The following is a 25,864-nucleotide window of genomic DNA, read 5'->3' as shown; positions in this document are numbered from 1 at the left end:
GCTTTGCCTATTAAACTGTCTTTATCTCCAGCCATTTTCTCAGTTTTACTCTCCCGATTCTCTCCTCCATTCCACCATGGGGGGACTGAGTAAGCAGCTGTCTGGTGCCTAGTTGCTGCCTGAAGCTAAACCATGACAAAAACCCAAACCAAAACCCAACTCCAATACCCATACTGTATAGGTAAATTCCTTAGCCAATAAATAGGACAATCAGCTTGTCACATGCAGCTGAAGGTGCTAAAAGCCTATTGAAACACTCTGTATAAGAAAATATAGGCTTTTGGTTTTTAAATACTGCTGAACAATTACACCACTGTTTTTTCAGAGACAACAAATATATCTATTTGGAATGTATTTGTGTCCTCTTTGCCACACCAAGGTGCCTCTGCAAATGCTCTCCTTGAGGCATCAAGGACTTTCTGCAGAGGAATAACATTTCCAGTTCCTCCAGCTGAACTTGAACAATGATTCATGAGTGATAAAATGTTCCCTCAGCTTTTCTGCTCATTGCCGTTTTCCTCTCCGGGCAGCCTGACTCAGATATTTTCACTGTCCTCACACAAGCAGAACTCCTACAGGCTTTGCTCTCCTAGAGGAGGAAAGAAGCCACTCTGCTGCTCTGACCCAGCAGGACAACTTTGGCTGGGGAGTCTCAGTACTCTGGGAAGGAAACCAGCAAGGTCAACAGAATTAGCATCAGCAAAAGGGGATGAAGGAAGCAGGGCAAAGCTATGCAAACCAAACCCTGTCCTGAAAGATTTGTACAATAGCTGCAAAGGAACTGTAGCCCTGAAGTGCTTTACCAAGGGCTCTCAGATTTCTTCTTATCATGCATATTGCAGTGTGTTGTGAAGTGCCAGCAAAGCCCAGCAAAACCCAAACTTCTGACTCTAATTTTCAGGCAATCTGGCATTCCAAGGGTTTAAAAGACCAAGCGGGGGTTGCATGGGGAGACGGAAATCAACAGAGTTGAACAGAAACCATCTTCAAACCTTTACTGTGAGACTGATTGTTCCATCCCAAACTTTAGGTTTTATTTTTTAAAAAATCTCTCTCAAACATGCAGGGCTTCTTTACATCCAGCAACTTCTTTCATATGGCCTAGTTGCAGCTTTTCCATTCTTCAGCATTCTGCTTCATACTGTAGTAATTTTATTCTATCATGTTTAAAAAATAGTAAATTTCAACTTTGAAACAGCAAATTTCAATGAACACCCTCTTGCTCTCCTCCTATGAGACTAGAAGTCTGTTGTCTCTACTTTCTCCTCTGGTTAGTTGCTGTGTATACTCATAGAATTTCTTACATGTAAGAAATTACCTTACATCTAAGGTAATCAATCTTTCCAGTCTCTTGGAAGTGCTGCTCTAGTGTTCTGCTCCCCTTACCTGCTTCCCAGTCCCTCTAATAAGACAATATCCTGTCTGAACTGTCATCTTCTGTACTAAATGCAGCAATCCAGACTCAGACAAACCTGCTGAATTATAAGAGCATTATCATTCTCTTTATCCATCGTCTTCCCATATGTACCCCAGCAGTGTTTATTTGCAGCAGTTGTACATGGTTTTTATTCATGCTGACAGGATTTAGAAACTCACAGACTATGGATGAAAGAGAAAAAAATATATTTATCAATATTAGATTCTCTCTGCAATACACTGCTATCCACTTAGTAAGTTCTCCTGCACTTCACATCGTTCCAGACCAATCAGCTTATCTTCTAATTTGGGTTAGACAGTTAGTCCAGACTGTTAGGAAAAGTAACAGAGCATTTGTCAGCCACAACTCTCAGGGGCGATCCCAGAACCATGTTTCTGGCAAGAGAGGTGGAAAAAAATTATAAAGGAGAGCAATAGGCAGAGACTATCAAATACCAAGAAAAACCTTGACCCTTTGCATCAAACTTTCTCCTTTCGAAAGCAGGACAGGAAAGCCATATCTATTGCAGCAGTGCTGGGAAGACACATGACCATCTCTCCTTAGGTACAAAAAAAATACATTCTTTAAATATGTGAAATGGTGCAACATATTGCAGTGCAGTCTTGTAAAGATGCTTGGTGGAACAGTGCCCTGATAGGGGACCACTGCTTAGGTGGTAATTACAATAAAGGTGTCAGTATTTATAGATTTACAGGAAACAGGGATTCAAGACAAAATAATTTCAAAGCAAGCATTTTCAAAGTCACTGCTGATTTAAATAGTGGACAACTCCACATGATCACTGGGAAAACCTGATCAACTTTCCCTATCCTGAATAAAGATGAAGTTCCTTACCAGAGAGCTGAAGTCCCCCTCCTTCCAACCCCCCTGCCATAGGCAGGGACACTTTTCACTAGATCAGGCTGCTCAGGGTCCCATCCAACCTGGTCTAGAACACTTTCAGGGATGGATGCATTTGCATATGTGGATGCTGCTTTCCAGAAGAAGGCTACTAGATAGTATAGGCATGGGCAGCACAAAAAAAGGTGTCTGAAGTTATGACTTGACCTCTCCAAGGGCCACTGGAAGCAGAGAATGGCAGCAAATGGAAACAGACAAGATCTGTTGCTGACCTTGGCAGAGGACACTAGATTTTAGATGGTAATACAAGAGAGAAGACAGCTATAGACAACCCACTGGGCTAGTAAATCCTTGTGCTATTAGGTAAAGCATAAAATCAGCTCACAGCATCTGCTGGGGAAAAAGATGAGCTAAGATGGGGTAAAGGCAGTAAATAAGAGAAAGGTCCTTTTTGATACTGTGGCCTTGCAGGCTCAGCACTGTCTGAAAAACTAAATCACGTTTGTAATTCTGGCTCGACTTTTTTGCAGGTCAGACAGGATTGCTTCTTACACAGAGGGCAGGGAGGGGAGGAACAGCTTTCCTTACAGACAGTTAAATTACTTTGCAAAGAGACAACATGTCCAGTTACCTCAAGCCACGAGAGACATGTCCCACAGACTAAAACCCATTCTGTTGGTTTCAAAATCCATGCGTGTTCTGCTGTGTCAAGCAGTTCCTCCTCCCACTCTCCTGTCCTGGTATCTGAGACATGCTGAAAACACCCAGGTGGAATGACCTGACAGTCCAGTAAGTCTCTTCTACATGTCATATCTAATAGAAGTAAATTGTGTCTTATCACACACAGAGAGCTTTGGAGGGATGTATGCAATTTGTGAGCAGTTATCAAGAAATGTAAATCATTAACAATCTGCAGCAGATTAAGCAGTTTACTTAATTGAGAGATGTCACAACTACTGAGCATCAGAGGCAGGCACTGCACATGGAGGCTAGTATTTAGAATCAATTTTTATTCCAGTTGGAGGGGAAGAGGCAGCAAATATTACACAGAGCTGTTCTGTGGACAGGATCTGGCCCCTAAAACAGATCAGATGGACAGCTTGCTCTAAAATAACACCAACAGACAGGAACAGCAAGTTTACAAGAAAGACTGAGCAGTTACAACTTTGAACACTGCAGTGAACAAATGGGTTGCTTTGGAAATACACATATATCTATCATCTACACTGGACAATGGGAATAAATAGAAGCTAACAAAGGCAACCATATCATTCCACAAATGCATCTTTCCCCCTGGCACTGTACCGTTAAAATACTTGCTTCACGCTCTGAAAGATCAAGGTTTGCCTTTGCTTTTCCTACTCACTTTTTCTTTTCTTTCAGATCATTTATTGGTTTTGTTTGATCCATTTTTGAAAGGAAAATATTTCTGTAGCAGGGAACAAAGATTCATGGTATGGCAGCTACATGCTAATTAAAAAGCCAGTGAATGCTGAGGATCTGTGTCCCACCTTTCCCAGTGGTCAGCCATTAACTCTGTTTAGAACATAGGAACCAGAAAAGACAATCCAGTAGTCTACTTCCAAGCCATGCACTTAAAAGCTTAGAGACATTTTTCTGTACTGCCATCAGTTCTCCCACACCGTCTCTTCCTCTGGAAACCCTTCATTTTTAAATACATTTCAAACACCCTATTTCTCTCTCCAGTTTTGCATCTGGTTCAACAAGAGCTGACAGCGATTTACAAGTCCTGCTAGACTTAGCCTTTTAAAATTACTCATGCTGTTGGCAAGAATTTAAGCTTCAGATGTGTATGTGTTTGTGGGAAAGGTGCAGATACTCCCTTTGCATCCCTGTTTTCCCGTTTTCAGGAACACCCATTAACCAGCAGATATGAGGCTACCAAGGTCACCTCTCCCTGGCAGAAGCAAGCCTTCAGCATTTGCACCCCCACAAACAACTGCAGAGGTAGCCCACCTTCCTCCTCGAGCAGCTGATGTTCCCTTCCTCACCAAGTCAGCTTTGAAGCAGCAAGTCAAAGGCAAATACTGCCATTCCCCCCACCCACTGCAAATGAAAGAAACTCTTCCCATTTGATTTCCATTTCTCTACTGTTTGTAGCATCCCCTCCCACTCCCTCATGCCTGGGACGCATCACACATCCACTGTTTCTCAATTACTCATAACAATTCAATCCATTTTAATAATATTTAAACAGGTTTAAAAAAACCTAGTAATAAAGTGGGAATTACTGTGGACTGCTGCTGGACCACAGAAGCACAGAGGAGGCATTTCAGGTTTTCAAAAGGCAACACTTGGCAGATAAAACCAGCTAAACACATTAAATGCCTTTTCACATCACCAATGCACAAGGTGGTTTTTACCAACTTCTGGTGTCAACCATTTTCCTGATCCAAGCTGCCCCATTTCACTTTCATATCAGCTAACTTGGATATTGATATTTAACAGCATTAGCAAGCATGTGCAGCTGCTCCAAGTTCATGTGGGAAGGAGACAGCCTGCCTTTTTTGAATTCCAAATTGATAAGAGGAGGGTCACTGAGAGAATTAATAAGCAGGAAGATGAGGAAATGAGAAAGTGAGAGAGGACTTAGAGATAGAATACGAATGGGAAGCACAGCAATAGGGAACAGGATATAAAGTACAAATGATACAGTAGGGATGGCAGCAAATGTCTGGTTCAGCAACACTCAGACAAGGAAGCTGAAAGAGCAGTGTTTTGGTAATAACAGGTTCATCCAAATGGAGGTAACAGGCTGAAGACAAACACTTCAAACCCCGAGTCTATCCCACCACCCCCATTACTGTGTTATCAGGGCAGTTTTGTGCATGTCGATTGTCTCTCACCAGAAGAAAGGGGAGAAGTCCAGCCCCACATGGTGCATTTAACAAAGCAGCCTGGTGATGTACAGGACAATGAAAACCTTACAGCTGCACTCAACAGCTACCCTCCAAATCTGGAAACTGGAAAGTATTTCTCACATTAAAGCTTTTCCCCAAAGTGCAATTGCACTTACCTTGATACCTCACAAACAGTAAATTCTTGGTCTGTTACTTGGGACCCTAAATCCTTTAGGCGCTGTTTGTTTTTAACAGACAGGGATTGGTTTTGCATTTAAGACAAACAAAGGTTCATTATCTATCACTGTGAAATAATCACAGAGAAAAATAAACAATAGCTCAAAAAAGGAAGTTATGACCTTGCAGGCCATCTGAATTCAATGTCAAGTGTTTTTTCTCCCCAACTGCACACTGCAAATGTGTACATCTTTTACGGAAGAGAAATGACTCCACTTCTCTTGTTTTCCTCTGCAGTGTTCATGGAAAGTTGCAAGGCTCAGCCCTGGCTCTTAAATTCCTACTCTCTTTTCTTCCCCAACTTGAGTCAAGTTATTACTGGGCCTCAGGAATGAAATATTTTTCTTTTCAAAGCAGCTTAGCTTTTGAATAAACAAACACACAATCAAACTTTGTCCTGTTTAGAAAGCATTTACAAAAATGACTATTAGTGAAAGACAAAAACCATGTGTTTGAGATGCTTCTAAATCAGAGAAAGCAATGCCACAATCCAGTTCCACGAGAGAACTTAAGACACTGATACCAAACACCAACGGGTCTAAGGTTAGAGCACAGGTGTGGCAGTTCTGCTTCCACTACAGAGGTAGATAGTGAAAAATGGGATTCTCATGAAACACCAGAGTGCAAACCAATCCACACTATACAAGCTTATCAAAGATGAAGCAGTTGCATTTTTTCATAGCATTAAGACTGAATATGCACTGACTGAACAAGAAGTAAACTTCTGTGCAAGGCAGGATGGATAATCACACATTCATCCCATTATTTTCCCTCTCCAAGGAAGCCTTTCCATTTAAACTTTCAGCTTTAGCAGATATTTTTCCTATTTTTTTCAGATAATACATAACCATATCATGCTGCCAAACAGCAACACCAGTGTCTCTCTGATTTGATTTCAGAAAAGAATATCAATTTAATTTCACAGGAAGGAGAGAGCTAAGTTAGATATCTTGTACTGCTTATTTTTGTTACCACTACATAATTGATAGCTACTTGTAATTTAATTTAATTAGACTCAAAATATGCTTCCCTCTCTTAGTCTGTGGTCAAAATTGTTGTTTCTGCAAGATTTTATGCAATGGAGGCCAAGTAGAATTTCTATTTGTGTCCAAAGTAAGTCAGTGCAACATTGTGGTACAATAAAAACAGCAGAGTTTGTAGAAAAATACTATAAAGATTATTGCAAAACTCTTATGTCTCAGGTATTCCAGGCATACATGATTTAAAGGAAATTTTGTTGCTTTCTTGATCCTTCAATGCCTTAAAAAAGTAATCATAATCTTATAACAACTTAGGGCTGGGCTGAAATACTCTGACACGATTTCCTCAGTACCAGAGGACCTGTACCAGCGAATTTCACATCAACAATCCTGAGAACAGTTAAAGTAATATTAAAAATTAAACAAGAAACTTTTCATAGAAAACACAAAGGCTCCTACAATAACCCACTCCACACAAGAAAAAAACCTAGAATAGATGAATTCCTTCACAATTCCAGAGGGAACAACAACATACTGTGGAGGACGAGGCAAGTCCAACAATCCTTGCCACTGGAAAGCCTGGGCTCCAAGACACAAAACCCAGCGTGGCAACTTGGGCCAAGCCCAGGAGGAGGAAGAGGACACAAGTGCCACAGGGCAGCACCACGCAAAGAGCGGTAAAATAATGACGCTACATCCAACACTTATTTTCTGACTCTGTTGCTGCCCCATCCCAACTACTGTGGCAGTGACAGCTAAGGGAAATCTATCATCCTAGTGCAGCTGTACATGCACTCACTCCTCCAGTTATCCAAGTATCACCTGTCCTTTTGAAATGCTCAGCTGATCCCACTCACAAGTCAGCAGCAAAACTCTCAAGTGACACTGGAGCAGGATGACACCAGTCATGGCAATTTTGGTGTTTGTTTGCATGTTCAAGCAAAAGGAATTTACTATGTCTTCCTAACAGGGAAGACATCACTGTCCCCAAAACAGTGGGTAAAGGAGAAGGACTGAAATACTGTGTGAATCATCCATCAGATACTCAAATGGAAAAGAGCTTGCACAAAAACTGTAAGATTATGGAAGAGACTCTACACAAGACTTCACACCCCAACAACACCTTTAACTTCTGTTACATTATCAGTGTCAGGTCAACTGGACAAGGCAGAAAGACCTATGTGATAGTTATAGAACAAGCATCTCTAGCTATAAAGTACTTCCTATTTAAAATATGCTTTGAAGACTAATTTAATTATTGTGCCTGAAGTTTCCTTGCTTTTCTTAGGTAGAAGAGCTCACAAGCTATTGAAACATTTCCTCTTCATAGTTTCTTTGTGGCATCACCAGTTTTACTAGGAAATGGAAGTTTGTTATCTTCTGTCCTCCTTGAAGTTTTAATACAACCTACAAAATCTATTAAGAGTTTTCTATAATCATTTGGCAGCAATACCAAATGCATGGGCAGAAAACTGCCTAGGGTAAGTTCTGTGACCACTGTACATCCATCTTATTTCAAGTATTTTAAGAATTGAAAGGAGCTCAAATGTCATTTTCATGATTGAAGGACTTCTCAAAGATAGAATGCTTAGGTAAAACTTCATAGCAGAGGGTCTCTAGACTTCCTTGATCTTCTTCAAGCTATGCTCTAGATTTGGATGTCCCTGATGAAGAATTCCCTCTTCAACACCTAACATCTAACTGTCTGTGTTTCAGATGCAGATGATTGGTGGCTTGTATTCCAAAACTGGACATTACTACTGCTTAGAACTGTTCTGTGACTTCAAAAATACAGGTCCAAAGTTTCCACATGGCCTGTAGCAGTGAAGGGACTTCCACACTTCTTAGAACAAACTTGGGTACTTTTACTGACAGGCACAGTACAGCTGCAATGACACCAAGACCACTGGAAGAAGCCATTCCAAAATGGTGTAAGCGGGGAAGGAACTGGCATATAAGGAAGTATTCATGTCCTATCTCCCAGACCTACACGACAAAGTGGCCAAAAATTCATCCCTGTGCATCAGAAACAAAGGCTCATGGAGAAAATATATCTTGACAGCTACTGAGGAATGCCAGAAGATGTATTCACATCAGTTACAGGTCCAAAGCTTTGGGCCTCCTGTGGTGCAGGAAGCAAGCACAGACATCTGACTGGAAAACTTGGCCACAGAGGCCATGAACGTAACTTCAATTCTCCAGCTGGGTTCCAGCACTGGCTGCAGCCCTGCAGGTCACTGGCCAATGTCACACCCAAGAATTTGGCTAGCACATGCACTTCTGCTCAGCACAGGGGCCCTGGGAGACCTCTCCTCATCTAGACTTCTGGCTGAAGTTATCTTAAGAATCTCAATCCACTTTGGTCTCAAATTCAGGTTTTTTAACTTACTGTTACAGATCTCCAACCACCAGAAATGTTTACAGGCATGACTGTTTCAAGGGCTGTGTCTTGTTTAAACCAGTGGCTTAGTTGGTTTGTTTTTTTTTTTAAATCACAGAACCAATTACCTATAGGCAAACCTCCCACCAGGAGGAACAGCCACATGACCTGGGTGCTCCAGAGATGTGAAACACACCTACATTAATAAGTGACACAGGCCTGGGACCAGCCTCCAGCAGTGAGATCACCTGGCAAGGAAACCAGCAGCTGCATCCAAGCTATGTACTGGGAATGGTCCCTGGTACAAGCTGACTGACAAACCCTGTATAGGCACTGCTTGATGCTGTACAAATTGACTCATGGCAAGAACAGTGTCTGATACCAAGAACCAGACACCACAGCTAACCAGATCCCAGTGCTTGAAATATACTCTTGCACTGTTTAATTTATTAGAAATACAGTCACTATGGCTACTGGCCATGGGTTCAGCTGCCCATTTCTCCCAGCTGGTTCATGGAGCCATTAAAAAAAGGAAACAGTATTGATCCTTGTATACGCCAACCATCTTGTGTACTTGTCTAAAATAATGGAAAGTGAAAACAACAAGAGGTTTGCTGCTTACGCTCACAAGAGCTCTTCTTTCTTATTACATTGTAGACCACAATAGTATTTCAAGGTGGTCCATATTTTCCCACTTTCCCTCCTTCATTTTTATTAGCCTGAGATCAGTATAAAAGCATTGGTCAATAACTGAATAAACACCATTTTTTGGCTTAAAGTTATCATACACAGCAATAAAGGGAAATGAAACTCAAAACAAAGATGACCATTGCCAGGATAATGCTTCAGAATATCACAACAACCAGCTTGCAAATTAGGAGCTTGCCTTCAAACACAGGCAGCCTTATTTATTTCTGGAAAAATACTATTGAGCCTGAGGTATCAAAACATGCACACACACCACTTTTTGAAACCACTGTTTGCACTTTTTAATCCACATGCTAACACAAACACAGATCACTAAGCAATTACCCACGTCATTTGCTTTTCCTATCTCCAGAATTTTTGTCAAAGTGATTGTTTATCTACTTCTCCCATATAATTTTGTATACAAAACGCTTGCCTACACATTTACCATAGGTTTTGTGCTTAACAGCTGTATAACAATTACACTTGTTTCTAAAAGAATTTGAATCTTAAAACAATGTAGAAATGTCTGTTTGTGTCAAAAAGGGCATGTGAACACAGGCTCAGTTTTAGAGCACAGGAAAGACCACAGGAAACAGCGACTGAGGCAGACCAGGCTGTTGGTTAGGTTTAGCCATGCTGGTGACCTCAATAATTGCAATCCTTGGGCCGTCCATTCAGTTGTGTTCACACCTCGTAAAAACCAGACAACAATGTTCATGCCTGCTTCCTTGAAGAAGGAAGGTTTTGGGCCATCAGGTTTTTAGAAGACTGAATATAAGCTCTGATCAAAAGGGTGCTGTGGATGAAACTAGTTGGGGATGACGACTTCTTGGCTTGGTTTCCTGGTCATAAAAACCTATTAAGGAAATCCTCACCAGACTTCTCTCCCATCTACTAAAGACTGAATGAAGGAGGGAAAGAAGGAGCAAAAAGCATCTGAAATCACACAGAGAAGCTTTCAGAATTCAAATAAAAGTCATGCATTTTTCAGCCACTACAGCATGTAATTTTTTTTTAAACAATCAGTACATTCATAGCTCCCTTTCCTTACTGCTTTCTCTGGTATATAATATGGGTTAGCGACAGTATTTCTGGAAAAGCTTATTGCTGGAAACTGAAGGACCATGACCAACAGCATTCACAGCATTTCTTGTTTAACAAAAAACCCCCTACACTTATTTTTCATTTTCCATTCCAAAATCAACACTTTGGAACCTGAATTAGTAGTACAAGCTACTGAGTGATTTCCTCCCCTCCCCCTGGCCTTGTGCTCCCCAACCATATCAGCAACCACAAGGAGTGTGCAAAGGGGAAGATGAAATGTCAAACAGAGGTCTCAAATATTCCCCCAGACCAAAGCCTGCGGCGGGGCAGCCTGTAGAAATCCTGCCTGTAGAACAGCTGAGAGGAGATCTCTGCAACAACCCATCCCAACACAACTCCAACTCCTTATCTGCTGGTGCTTCATAGCTCAGACTGCCAGGGTACTCCAAACACCATAGCAAGCTCTCTGAAATTTTATGCATTTCGAACTTTTGACTACAAATAAACTTGGCAACAACAGGGATCAGAGCGTGAAGCTGGAAGTTCAGTGTTTGTATGGGTCTGTCCCTGCTGGAAACCTGGAATGACCATTTATTAGTTTATATTTTCAAAGCATGATGACAGATTAATTTATTCCCACTCATTTACTGGCAGTTACAGAAGTTACCAAGAAGACATTAGTTTAAGAAGCCTGATTCATTTCCTGAAGGGAAGAGACTGAATTCTTCTTTGGAAGTGGGTTAATGCCCATACACTGTGTAATCAACCCCTGTACGTAACATACTGTGCGGAATGTAGTGGTCTACTACCCATTGCAGCTGATACTCTTACATGAGCTGCTCTCTCTGCTTGCTCCTGCCTGAGGGAATCCAGCATAGGTCCATTCTTAGCTGCCAATGCCAGCACATGCAGTCTCAAAACCTTCAGATGTAATAGAACTGAGAAAACTTAGGCAATATCAGACAGGACTAAAAATCTCAGCTGCTAAGGCAGCACATACAACAGCACAGACAAGGCTTTGGTAGACCTAAAATACTCTTTCTGGGCTGAATTATAGTTGTTCTGACTGCATGGGACACAGGTCTCAGTGGAACAGAATAAAACTTGACTGCTGCAAAAAGTTTTAATTTCTTAATTTCAGTAATTAAATAACATCAGGGGACAGTAAAGTCAAAGGTGTCAATTTTGATTTGACAGACACATTATCTCTTCACCCTCTGCCCTCAGCACAATCAACATTGAGACTGCTTTAGTCCTCTTTTCCCCATGTTAGTACTACCACACTGCCCTACTTAGATCTCTATTTTATCACTATTTGCATCTGCCTATGCTAAAGTAAATTGTTCCCATGGCAGATTAAAAACACAGAGAACATTTATCTCTAGAAGGCAAACACAGGACTATCTAGCAAAGGCCCTTTCACCTCCCATTAAGCTCCTGGACAGGAGAAAGCAGGCTGTGCTGAGGCCTGATCAAGGACTCCAGTGCCACAGGAGACTGAAGCAATGGGACCAACATGACAAGAACAGGCACAAGGGCTGTATGCCTGAAGCTGGAGGACAGCACAGTCATGACCTTTCCTGCTGGACTTCCAGTAATTGCAGAAGAGCAATCATCCTTTCACAACTGCTTATTGTTGGTGGAGCTGCTGAAAGAGCAAGTGAAGCAAAGGCATGATTCCTAAATTCAGACAAGACATGCATAGAGGACCTCCACTGCCATCAAATGCCACAGCTTCCTTTAGCCAACTCTGCATGCAACAAAGCTAGGCTGGACCACAGGCTATGCCCTTGCAATCAAAGATGAAAGCATCTCCTTGGAAATCCTACTTTCATTCTATCTGATGGGATGCACATGGTGCTGCAAAACATGAAGCCTTTGAAATGTCAATGTGAACTGCTCATTGGATGACTCCACAGTCCATATTTGCTCTAGCAAAACACAGAGCTGAGAGGAGAGGCCGAGTCGCTTTGTATCAGATGGGAAAAAGGAACAGGGTATGGGAATGAGAAGATACAGCTTAATAACACTTAGGATCAAGAAGAAAGTTATAAAGTACGCATTATTTGGCACATAAGCAAAATGAATGCAAACTGTAAGCCCCCGAAGTATTCCACAAAGCAGATGCACCTCCCGCTTAGGAATACAATTAAAGCTTTATTTGCTATTATAAGTGAATTTGAAGCCAAAGGTAAATTTACCGCATTTGCACTCACTGCTGGAGATGCAAAATCTCATTATCTGTCACATTCTAAATACAGGCAAGGATCTTCTCCACACATGCCTTCAAGACAAAGCACTGTACTTGTTCTATCACCCGAATCCAGATAATTCAACCTGATGGCAAAATAGGCCACTTCACATTAGGACAGCCTTTTCTCAGACTTCTCTCCACAGGACTCCTAAGGAAATCATGATTACATACCTATAAAGGTCAAAAGCATTGCTTTCTGAGGCTGATCGACCACTACTGTTACTGCAAAAACCTGCTAAGCACACTGATCTTCCACCTCACAGTAGGAAGGAATGGTACAGGACTTGGAGAATAAAAGACAACATTAGACAAAACTTTGCAGTAAACTTGGCAGCAGAACAGCAGTGCTTTCTACCCAGAACTGTGCTTTGGCATCGCCTTCGATTCAGTGCTCAAAACCTTCAGAGTTCCCTGAAAAACTTAATTTAAGTGGTTAATACACATGATGCGACAAGCAAAGCCCATATGTTCAAAGTCTGGCCAAGGTTAGTTACACAACACTATTTCCTGCAGCCTGACTAAGAGAAAAACTGAAACACCACATTTTTTAGCCCAGCCTCCACAACTGTTCTCCCTCTCATGAGGATAAAGGCAGTATTTTGTCCATCTCAAATGTTGGCAGAGTCTAATTTGTAAAATTTATTATTTGCTTACTGATAAGTCAGTATCAATTTTGGCCATTATTTATATGCAGTTTCAAGCCATCAGGCATGCAGACTGTGACATATAAAGAACCCCAAGAGATGCATATGGCTTTGTGATTATGCAAGGGTCCCTGCCTGGAAGGCTGCCTGGTAAACTTGCTCTCTACTGCTTCTTTCACAAAACTGTCCCTTTCCTTCTCCAGGCTTGCTCTAACCACTCACCCAAACTGCTTGCAAGGGTACCTTCAATTCCTGTGTGGATGTTTGTTTTACAGTTTTCCCATTTACATAATTTCTTTACCTCACAAAAGAATAAAGAAGGAAGCTTCACTTTCTCTTTCCTAAAATGCTCCATGCAGGACAAGGCTCTGCTGAACAGGATGTGCCCTGCTGTGTGTGGCTATTCTCAATACTCAATGGCTGCTGCTCCTATTCCCTCCCATGGTGCCCCATCCCATCCTGCCACATCCAGCAGTGCATGGCTGCATCCACCACTCCTCACACTGTATGCAGAAGGGAAACAGCTGTGTTTTTTCTTGCTTCTGGACTTGAAACATGGACTACTGCAATTCTTATCAAATCCCTGGGCATATACATGCAGATACCAGAAGTTTTACACAAACCCGCTCATATTTGTGCAATGTGTGATAAAGTAAAAAGAGCAAAGCAGTGTTTTTATGTGAATAATCTTTCAGTGTCTGAGAGGTTACAGTGCACAGAACCCAGTGGTGCACAGAAGGCACTTGTACAAAAGCCAGTTGTTCCCCTTAGGACATTGCTCATCATTTAAGAAGCTTTTAGCTTCTGACCACAGAAGCACCAATGCAGTGTCTGCATTATGCCATCCTACTCTCTCCTTTCCATTTGATCTCTGAGCTGCCAAGTATTTTCTGACTTCTCTCAGGGCTGTTACAAACACCATTTTACAAAACTTGTGCCACTTTTGAGCAATTCCCTTCCATGTAGTATCACACAGCTAAAAGATATTGCTGGGAAACCTATGCACAGATCAGTGTTGGCAGATACCATGCAGGCACCAGCGCAGCTGGAGAGAGGGGAAGAAAAGAGTCTGCCTCAGTAAACAAAACACTATAAAGTAGCTCAAACAAGCTACTGACATATTTCTATTGTGCTACAATGGTCACATGCTATTTGAGACCTTCAGTCTGCTAAGTGACCCACAATGAAAGGTCAGCCTTACTTAAATAGCTCAGTAGCTTCAAAATTATTGCAATTCCTTTAGTTTTAGGTATTGCAGCCATTTTGTGTAACAGCATCACTGCCTCCTCTAGACATATTTATCTTGAGGAGAAAAATGAACAAGTTTCCTGCAACAGTGCATTTTTAGTTATATGCCATCTCTGTACTGCATGGACTCCATAACTGGCATTTGTTTTTCTTCCAGGGTCCACAGGCCACACACAGAGGTGGCATTGTGCAGTCCCCTCTTGGCGAGAAGCACTGTTCAGCTGCAGAACTGGAGAGACTGCAGGGGAAGGTCACCAAGCCTGACAGACACGAGACACACTGATGAGACATACAGTCTCTGTGTAAGCAGATGCCTGGGAAATCAAGATGGGGTCAGGGAAGACAAGGAGAAAAACAAGAACTGGTTAATATGGGAAGCAGATGCATCATCCTGAAACTTGCTGCAACTCAAGAACACTGCTCAGCAACAGGCAGAAAAAGAGGCTACCAGGAGGCAAACAGAAGGTGTACTAAGTAGCTCTTCTAATTCCAAATAAAGCTGGTGAGACACATTCACCCACAACTTTCATGGAAGGAATAATCTCTAAAACAGAGAGGGGAGTAGAAGCCATTGTACCTCTAACTCAAAAGGCTCAAGCACCTAAGGTTCCACACTATTATGCCGCCCAACTGTGCTGCTGAAGCTGGGTCTGTACAAGCTGTGGTCCAAGTCACATCAGAGCACATTTTTGCAGCTCTCGTCTTGCAGTTAAGACATGAACTTAATGCAACTGCAGGAGTTTAATCAATCTGTGCATTGGCCTACATGAGCTAGTAGTTCCAGGATAGCTCAAATCAGAGAGATGAGACTAAATGCTTGTGCTTTAAATCTTTAACTGACGTGCAGGAGGACAGCATCTTAAGGCAAAGGATCCACAAGCTCGGATAAATTTCAACAAGTGGTGGCACAGAGAGTTAAAAAAGCACAGCATCGCAAGGTCTCCCACAAGTTACTAAGTGGAGTTTATCATTCCGAACAAGCACTCAGCAAGACATTTTACGTGCTAGTCTCAGATTTTGGCATCTCAACAGGATACATGTTAGTCAAATCAGGAACAATTTTCAACATCTGCAACAATGTCTGATTCCAAGCACTTTTGGACCTCCTGTCCTCTCTTAAGCCTCTTGCCAGCATCCGCTTCTTCCTCGCAAACAGCCAGCACGAACCTCCACCCTGACCTTTATTCGAAACACACACTCATCAAATTACAACACATCCAAAAAATTTACTTAAAAAAAAAAAAAAAAAAAAAAAAAGAAAAAAAAGCAACCAAATTGCATCTACAGCACTAGGTCTCTACAATTCCTATCAACAATTTTATTGGTGACTGATGTTTTTATTGACATTTAAAGAACCTCCAGGCAACAGGAACAAGTCCTTTTACACTTGTGAAGAGCCACCCACACCTTCTCCACTGCTTGAGCTGCCACTGCTCATGCTGCAATCATCTGTATTACAGACCTGTAACTGGAACCACACTGCTGGGGAAAGCAATCGCTTTCTACCACTCCACCACAAGAGAAAGGAAACTCAGTTTACCAAGGGTCTGTAGTTCCTTGCACCCTGCCTGAATGCAGCACTGTGTGAAGAATCCTACCTTACCATTAGAGCTTTTTCACAGGAATGAACTGTGATGCTGTATGCTCAATGTTCTGGATCTGGACAGAAAAACCACAATGAGAATAAGATTGGTTTTGATATGCTTAAGGGTGGAAAGATCACAGTTCTTCGTGTTAGAAGTCATGTCAGCACAAAGCCAAAGACAACTCTCACATTTCTTGTCACATATGCATATTTCCATTCCTAGCCCACTGTTAGTTTAGCAAAGAGGTTTCCATTTACACAAGCTGGACATTAAGTTGCCATGCCCCCTAAAAAACTGCTAGTTAGCACACCCAGAACACAAGCTTTGGACAACAGCTGAAGGGCACATCTGTATTTAAAACCGTCAAACTCTAAGCCAAACTTAGCAATACAAGCTCTGCACAATTTTCTATATGTGAGATGAAGACACTAATAAGTTAAGCAGTCTGGGCTCACTGTTTATACAGTGATCCATATGAAGAAGCTGGGACATCTGAGTTCAAAAACAACTTAAGATAATACAAGGTAATGGAGAAGACAAAGTTCTCTACCCCCTTAATACAAAAAAAATTAAATAAAATTATAAAAAGCTATGGGATAAATATTTTTCTCCTAGGTCTTGTCACCTTCTAAGAGACTAGAATGCTCATTTTTTAAAATAAAAGGATTTGGACAATTTTCAGTTGACTGTGATAACTTTTACTTCTTGTGAATACTTCAAGGAGAACAGTTCTTGACTGCAACACCTACATTTAGAGGGTCTGTAGCACGGAAGTGAGCACAGAACTCCCACCCACAAGAGGACACAGACCAGAGTTCATAATCACCAGAAAAGCTGTTTACAACAGCCTCTGTGACTGAGTTTTTCTCACTTACAATCCAGCTAGTGGTAAAAAAGAGGGTTATTGGCAAAGTGCAGTTTACCACGATGACACGCAGCCCCCCCTGCCAGCCTAGCACAGTGACACACGATCTGCACATTGGAGGCCCTGCTGAATTAGCACTCACAGCACTGGCAGGCTCTTGAGAAACCCACAAGTGTGCCAGCGCTGAGCAGAACTGCTTGCACTGAAAGCTGGGTGAGTCAGTGCCCTTGTCCCACTGTATCCCATGCTCAGGTAAGATTAATGACACTAAATCTTCTCTGGAGCATGGAATTAGATATGTCTGAACTTGACATACCAGCGACCTACTTTTCAGACATGCCCAACACCCACGTCTCCCTCTGAAGGCAACAAAACCAAGGATGCTCCACAATTTTGAAATGGTAGTGCATGCTTTTAATACTGAGGAAGCTGATGACAACTTAGGATCAGCTGCGCACATTAGGAAAATCCCACTTTAGCTCCACATCACCATACAGTGCTATGGATCATTCAAGACTCTACATGTTTGGCTACATATGTCTGTCGATTCCATGTGTTTGCTGGCAGGGAAAGAGCATGGATGAAAGTTAGTAACTTCTTAGAGTCATCCTACATTAGATTTATACATTCCTGGATATCTAATTTTGCCGCTTATTTAACTCTCACCTGTTTAGACAAGTGCATCCTTTTCCTTAGAAGAAAAACACAAAACATCTTATCTGTCCAGTGCATACCAGCTCTACTGTAGATACAGGCTCAGTCTATTTTGCTCAGATACAGAATCAGAAAACCCTCTTAAGATTAGGACATAATGAATATTACTCAATTATCAGGAGTGACCAGGATTCAGAAGAGAAAATCTGTGCGCATGTTCTGTACAGATGCCACACACTAAAAAGGAGCTCCAACCTTGCAGGGTATACAAAGTTTTGACAATCTAATTAAATATGTAAACCTGCTCCCTCTCCCCCTTTACTCCTTCTTTCCCTCCCTCTTTGTCCTTCTTTATGAGGAATAATCACACTCTCTATTATTACATAGTTTTCATTTTATTTCTTAAAATATATGCATATATGTGCTACAGACATGCAGGGCTATATAATCCATGACTATGTCTGCAAGCTATAGCTAAAACCACTTTTGTGTATTTTAAAACCAGATAACACTACCAGTGTCATATTAAATTCAGACCAGAGACCAAGCTAGCTCCTGCTTTTAAAGATTTAGATGTATAGGCCCACATCATGCAGCAAAGAAAACCTTTAAAGTGGTACCTAGCTGTTGCGTATGCAAAGACTACCAGCAACCTCAGTAAATGTGCTCAGCTGTTCACCAGCAAAACAATTCCTGCTTCACCTACAGAAGATGTCCCAGCCTGAAGCAAGTGTTGGAGATGGCAAGTCATTCCAGCTGAAGCTCTCTGCAAAGGTTTCAGAACATTTTCCTCATATGAACAGTGCGTATCACAGGCTGGGAAATGTGGACAAAACTTACTTATTTGGTTAACAAGTAAAGGGACAGATAACATCTCCATAACCATCCTTAACAGTTTCCAGGAAGCTCTAAAACCCCTCCACATTCCAAGGCCATTAAACAACCATGTCAACACTGACATGAGAAGGCAAGTCCAAACAGGAAAAGGTGCCATAAGGATCTGCAAAAGCCTAAGCATAATACACAGGTATTGAAAGCCTGGCAAATTATGCTTTCACCCCAGGTAGCCTAAAACCTGCAAGTTAGACTCTCAACCTGCTATTCCTTCCAAGTCAGTTTTAGACTCCTAACCTTTCAATTACAATAAAAATGCTAATGCAAGCAGAAAATGAAAGAAAGACCCATCAACCAACATCTTCATGCCTAAAGAAATAAATGGCAGGATCATAGCTTGTAGCATGTCAAGGATACTGCAAACAAGCCCCGAAAGCAGGCACATTACCTGGTTAATTCCTTTAAACAGAAAATAACCTGGGAATCTCCAGACTTTTCTAGTGTGAAACTCCTGGCTTCTTCTTCACTGCTTGTTTCTTGATGCTGATATCTCAGTTACTAGTGAAAATAAAGATGTCTCATCAATCCCTTTCCCTACACAGAAATATCAACCTGGAACATCAACCTGTTATCAGCAACTAAAGCTAGTTATTTTTGCTAATGTGAGGGGGAATGCAGAGATTGAGAGAAACATCTATACAAGAGGAAATAAATTTCAGGAATACCTTCTTACAGGTAAAAAGAATTGGCTAAGTAAGCCTAACAAGCTACACTGAACCAAAACAAAGCATCACTTTAAATGCATAAAAAATGTGAAGGCAATAAAACTGTGAGCACGTAACAATGTAAAACTCTACTTAAAGTTCCTTTGACAGTATACTTGTTTTAAGGAGCTCAGCTCTTCTTGCTACCAGGCATATGAGCATTCACTTTGAGACCTCAGCTTAGGTGAACTTAAATGATCTTAAAATTGCACATATTTGACAGCTGAAAACTAAGTCACACAGTGAGGACAAAGATGAAAGAAAATACTGTAAGTTTTTCAGAAAGCTTGCAGAGACATAAAAGCAGACACTCAACAGAACAACAGGCATCCATGAAAAACAGCCCATCCAAATACCCTGTGAGTATCAAAACATATTGACATGCTGGTCAACAACATGTGTCTTTCAATCTTAGGACACAGGTTACACAGTACACCTGAGCTATAAAGAAACCTTGCTTAAAATAACTATTTATAGACACTGCAAGAAAAAGACGCACTTATTTTGAAATAAAAGATTTTTAAGATAGAATTTTGAAGCAAGCTTCAGCTTCAAGGCTGAATGAAGTTTGAGCTCTTTCAGAAGAGACAGAGTTGCCTGTGGGCAGCCTCAGTCCCTTCGCAGCCCTGCTAAAGAGCCTGAAAGCATTCTCTTCCTTGGCAGCTCTTCAACACGGGATTTAACTCCAAGATCTTATCACTGATACACGGTATTTTTACACAATTACCAAGAAACGTTTGAAGAGGGGAAACGGGAACCAAAACTACTGTTTCAGCCAATGCCACCACAATCTTTAGGCAAGGTCAAAGACCTCCACAGACTCCCCGACAATCCTCTTGATGAAGGAGATCCCAAATCCCATTTTACCCACGCTAAGAAAAGTCACTCAAGTCCCGCAAGTTTCAGGGGCGCCCCAGCCCGGTCACTGTCCTGACCCACAGAGCGACAGAGAAGGAGGAGAAGTGGGACACTACTGGAGACCCCTGCTCCAGGCTCTTTCCCCTCCAGGACGTGATGCGTCTGCCTAAAGCAATGTCCCCATGCTGGTCCACCGCCACCTTGACGCTTGCCCGTGCCCCGGGTGGTGTAGTCTACAGTCGCACAGGGATGCTGGTGGTCTGCCACCGCCATCCCTCTCCGGCGGGACCCACCACCTCCCGGCGGGGCTGCTGGCGATGGGGGACAGCCAGCCCGGACCCCGCGCCGCGGGCCCAGCACTGCCACCATCAGCGGCGGCAGTGGCGGGAGGTGACAGAGCAGCGGGAGGTGACAGACCACCGCGCGGCCCCGCTGAACGCCGGCTCCCCGGTACCTGTCTTCGGAGACGCTGATGACTCCGTCCTCCTTGGGCACTATCGCTGCCATGTTCACCACCTCCTGCGACCCCTCCACTTTGTTGAGCAGGAGGGGCTTGCGAGTCAGCGCCTTGGGCTGGGGCTCCGCCGCCATGGGGCCGGCGGGCACCGCCGCTGCCGCCGGAGGAGGCTACGGCCGGGGGAGGGAGGGAGGGAGGCGGCCCGCACTGCCGAGGCGGAGGAGGGACTTGCCGGAGTCGGGCGCTCCCCGGGAAGCAGGAACAGCGCGGCGGCGGCGGCGGCACCGCCCCCGGGCGGGCAGGGCCGGGCCGAGCCGGGCGGGGCGCCGTGAGCTGAGGGGCGGGAAATGGTGGCCGCCCGCCGCCATCTCGCAGAGAGGGGCTGCGGAGCCGCGCCCTCGCCAAGGGAAAGTTGCGGTCCGGCGGAGGTGCGGGGGCAGCTCTCCTGCCAGGGCCGCCCTCCCAGCGCCGCGGGCTCGCCTCAGGGGCAGCCCGGGGAGCGCGTCCCTCTCTGACCCGGTTCTGGACTATCGGCACCGTGCGGTCCGTCCCGCACTGCTGGGGCCGCAGGGCGAAACATACCAAAACCAACGCGAGTAAAGATTAAACAGAATGTTGCTGCGAAAGTAGCTCCATCCATCTGTTTACATTTTCCTGTCTTAGTTTTTCCTGGGACTGAAGGTAAACATGGGATTTCTGCTGCTGCATCAGACAGGGGCGCTGGCAGGCAGGGCTGCACCGAGGCGCCAGCAGAAATTCTCTTTCAGAAAGCTTATTCCTAAGGGAAACGCGGCAGACCTCCAGCAGCAGTTTTCATCAAGCGGCTTCTTTTCACTCGTTTTTCCTGACAGATTCATTGAGCTCCATGAAAGTCAGATCACTTGCCCAAAGCTCTGTGGTGAAACCAGTGAAAAGGCAGCTTCCTCCCGAGGCATATGCCAAACTTTCATAATCTGTCTCGAAAGATTCTGGAAAATCATGCTCAATGTCTGAACTGCTGTCCTACATTGTAGAACTTGTCAGCAGATTGGAAAGAGCTATTTCAGCTGCAACTTTAAGTTTACCCACACTTAGCCAAACAGTATTTCTCGTGGGAAAAAAAAAAATCTATCTATCTATCTATCTATCTATCTATCTATCTATCTATCTATCTAATCAGGTATTATTAGATCAGGAGATTACATTTTTCTCCAGGAGTAGAATCCACAACAGAACAAATCCTGATTGCCCATTCACATGTCTGTTGCCTATGTAGTAGACAAAGGCAGCAGAGGGAAGATAAAGTCAATCGCTTCTGACAGAAATTAAATTTCACCATGTTTAGCGACCTCTGTTCTGCTAAACAAACAGGCAGCGTCAGCAGGAGCACAGCAAGACATTTAAGGTTTCTCAACTAAACATGACAGGTCCACAAATGTAGTGTAGAGGGAAAGGTCTGGTCAGCAGCAGCTGGATTACAGGAAAGGAATTTGCAGTCTCAAACTATTTCCCTGAAGATGTGTGACTGGACTCTTCCTTGTAATTCTTAACAGGGAGCTACTACTGAAGAGTCAAAGAGCCACCTTCTTACTGCTACGGATGATCCTGCAGTCCTCGGCTAGAGTTACAGATAGAAATGCTTGTCTGACTACTTGGTGAGGTGTGAGGTATTCTTTGAAGATTGATATACTTGTTAGTTTTCAGAATATATCTAAAAATGTCTGTTAAACCGAAGTCTGGTAAGATCTACTGACCTTGCAGTAGTTTGCTTGAAAGATTAGGCATTGTGGATCACTTGACAGATAAACAGGGCCTGAGCATATGCTGGAGACAGCAGGTTGCAGGCTCTTGGGAGACCCAGAATATGTTTTCCATAAAGGCTTTCAAGGAAGAAAGTAGTTGAGAAAATGTGTGTCTTGATAGGCAAAGGTGTGGATCACAGGACTGGAAGGTGGTCTTACATATCTCCCAAAACAACTGGATTATCCTCAGTTGCCTACTGAAACATCACTCTTCCCTATAAATTTTGTCTCTCCTGTATCCTTAAACAGTTCAGGTCCAGCTACTCCTTCAAAGTTTAAGACACTGTTTGAAGGAAAACACTGAAAGGCAGGCATACATTTTAGACTGAAGTGACATAATAATATGATAAAATCAAATATATGCTCTACATAAATGGTCAGTCTTTGGAAACAAGTTACCTTTTGGGGAGAAAGGAAGGAGGGAAAAAAAAAAAGGACAACACAATTAAAGAGAGATTCCAGAATTCCAGTGGCTATTCAAGATAAAATTCTTGAGGGCTTTTTTTTAAAGCTTATCTGTAATGGTGATTTCCTCTGCAAGACCTGCAAAGAAAGTATTTGAATAATAGAAAGATTTCCTGAGGTCTAGTACATATTTTTACCAGGTGTGCAAACTTGAGGTCAGTGCTCTGTTCTCCCTGATGAGATGGGAAATAGGGTTGGGAAATTATGTCACACAAAAGCAATTTTGCTATGACTGATGGAAGAAAAAGTAATGTATGGAAACTTGGGGAGATGAGTAAGGGAGACAGAGAGAAAATAGCAAAATTTCAGTGAGAACCCAGAGCTTACTCTTGCATTCTCCCCAGCAGGCTTAAAGAGTATTGTGATGGAAAAGGCATGGAAATTACCAACAAGACCTAAGTGTTCTCCCAGATCTACCATTGTCACACAAAACAATCAAAAACTTTATAAAACAATTTTCCTGTAGTGACAGAAAGTTGGTAATCATGTCTTGTGTGACAGTTCAGACAAAGTTAGAATTGCTGTAGACGTCGTTTAATGAGAAGTGACAGAAGCAAAATTAGGGTACTTTAGAAAAGTGTTTCCTGATATAACTGAAAAGAAAAATCAAGCAAATAAATCTTATAAATACTTCCTAGAATATATGTTTTCATTTTCTGTCATAGCTTTCAGGTCAGATTGCACGGATTAAAAATATTGCTAGAACTGAAAGCATGACAACTTAATATCTGAATCTGAAGCCAAGAAAAGCAAGCTTATTCTGTTATTTTTCTGCATTAAAAAAATGTTGTAGGATTAAAAATTATAAGATGCTCCTCTGGTATTTGCTTTTTGCAGGAAATTGCAAAAATTACATGATGGCATAATTTAAATGTTCTATTTCTTGTCGAGTAGGTGTGCTTGATTATGTGAACTTTCTTGGAAGAGTGTATCCACCAGTAAGACAGAATGAAAACCAAGCTGAAAAATGCAGCTTACTTTATATCAAATTATATCAAATTACCTCATCTTTGGTTCTTAGCGTCATTTCTCGTACTCTGTGTTCTGGCATGACACCACGGTAAATGAAACATCCATCCCTCTGTTAGTTTTTGCCTTCCTATTCTTGAGGCAGGCTGTCTATCCCTCTTTTGATTGGGGTAGAGCAGAATTAGTCTCTAAGCAGCAGTCCTGGCTCGTGTTATTCATGTGCAGGGTGAGGACAGAAGACCCCGGGGAAGCAGCTGTGCTGGTTCGGACTGATGCGTTCACACACAGTGGAGCCTCTTTCCAATCCCTCGTAGTGCACCAGAGTCTTGAAGGACTTTGTCCAATTCCTTATCTGCAGTCCTGTTTGTAGTTCCGGAGATGGAGCCAGCCGAATTCCCAAGCGTCTCTGGCAGTTTGCTTTAAAAGCTGCTCTCTGGCTCCATCTTCTGTTTGGTTTGGTTTGGGATTGGTTTCTTACGTCTATTTATTTTGACGTAAACGCGTGAGGTTCTTCTAAATTTTACATACTGAAGTTGTTTTAAAAAGTGGGTAATCACATCTTGTGCGACAGTTTAGATAAGCAGAGAGAACCCCGACCTGCAGATGGAAAGAATGGCCCAGAGAGGAGGGAGCTGAAGGTTCCCAGCTCTGCTGGGAATTACAGATCTGTGTTTACAGATTCTACTGTTCTGCAAAGTTGTTTCTCCTGTTACAATATGAGGTGAAATCCTTTGACCAAAAAGCACAACAACATGCCCTGCTTTGGTGCAATTGTACTTTTCTGCATAATTATGACCATTAACTGATCTGGCAATGTAAGTGACATCTCTCATAGATTTCAGCTAAAACTGTCAAGCTCTGGGGCCACTGAGTAGGCATAGGACAATTTAATAAACAGATTGGTCTTTTTGTGGATGCTGTAAAAAAAAAATAAATTAATTACAAAGTACTCAAGAATAATAACAGTAATAGTAAAAGTTACAAAAAGAGGCCTCTAATAAAGAAAAAACAGTTTATGGTGATTAATTTTAGGCCCAAATTATTCATGCCCTTTTGAGCCATCAATTAATCTGATTCCAGTTGCTCTTACCCTGCAAGATGGGAACTAGTGTGGGAGCAAAACTGCACTATCACTGATTCAGTGCTTAAATTTAAAATTGCTCTGTTGACAGCAAGCCAGATTTTGGCTTCTGAGACCTCTTCCTTAATCACCCATGCAAAATTAAAGAACTCACATACACAAAAGATAACCACATAAAAAGGGTAAAAACCACTTGGCAAAAAGTAGAATTGCCTCTCAATAGTCATTGAATAGTGTTTTACTCTCTCTCATGCTTTTCTTCTCTGCGTGTTTGTAAACTAGATGTTTTCCAGCTTTACAATATATACAGTTTCTTCTATACCTGCACCTCTATGCAACTGCGAAAGTGCATGCTTAAAATTCTCTCCTTCTCCTATTTTGTCATCAGTGACAGCCTTCATAAAATAGTTACTGAAGAGTATTTTTAATTTCAGATGCTACATCATTCTTGAAGACTGTGGGAAACAAATATAGATGAGCTCTTTGTATAGGAAGGTAAACTTCGTGAAGTACCAAAAGGTTCTGTGGAAGATTTGCTTGTCCATGCTGCTTAGAAATATGAAGCTTGTTACAAAAATGCACTCTCAAATTTAATCGCTGCTCCTTATTTTGCTCCAGGTATTTATCAGTCACACAATAGTGTACCACCTATCACATTGCTAATAATAAGCCCTACATGCTCATTATGACAGTTTTCTTCTTTTATTAGTTTCAATTTATGTGGCCATTGAGAAAATGAGGGCCTATGAGAATCAGAGCTTGAATCTGCAGTGGGTCGAAGTTATGGAAAGATTAGCATTAAAAAATAAACACAGAAGTACCATTGCATAGCACCCTCTCGAGAAAATATATACTCATTTTTAGCTGCCATGCAAGTGCTGTTGGCTTTGTAACTGACTGTGAACATGTGAGAACAAAAAAAGTGATGCTGTGT

The 25,864-nt window shown here is 42.3% G+C and overlaps 1 protein-coding gene across 5 annotated transcripts in view; it reads right to left on the bottom strand.

Annotated features, from left to right (window-relative positions):
* The window catches only part of WDFY2 (WD repeat and FYVE domain containing 2), a 77,765-nt gene that overhangs the window by 38,171 nt on the left and 13,730 nt on the right, over positions 1-25,864 (bottom strand). For 4 of the 5 annotated variants that reach the window (XM_086881375.1, XM_086881377.1, XM_086881374.1 and 1 more), the window contains one exon: positions 23,884-24,766. In XM_086881375.1, coding sequence (XP_086737501.1) covers positions 23,884-23,888 — 5 coding nt within the window. In that variant the 5' untranslated portion in view covers positions 23,889-24,766. Of the gene's footprint in view, positions 1-20,631; positions 21,039-23,883; positions 24,767-25,864 lie in introns of those variants that run through there. The other variant, XM_023945201.2, reaches the window with a different exon arrangement.

This window comes from Cyanistes caeruleus, chromosome 3 (genome assembly GCF_971803275.1).
Source record: "Cyanistes caeruleus chromosome 3, bCyaCae1.hap1.1, whole genome shotgun sequence".
Classification (NCBI taxonomy): domain Eukaryota; kingdom Metazoa; phylum Chordata; class Aves; order Passeriformes; family Paridae; genus Cyanistes; species Cyanistes caeruleus.
This window is presented reverse-complemented; position numbering and strand designations above follow the sequence as displayed.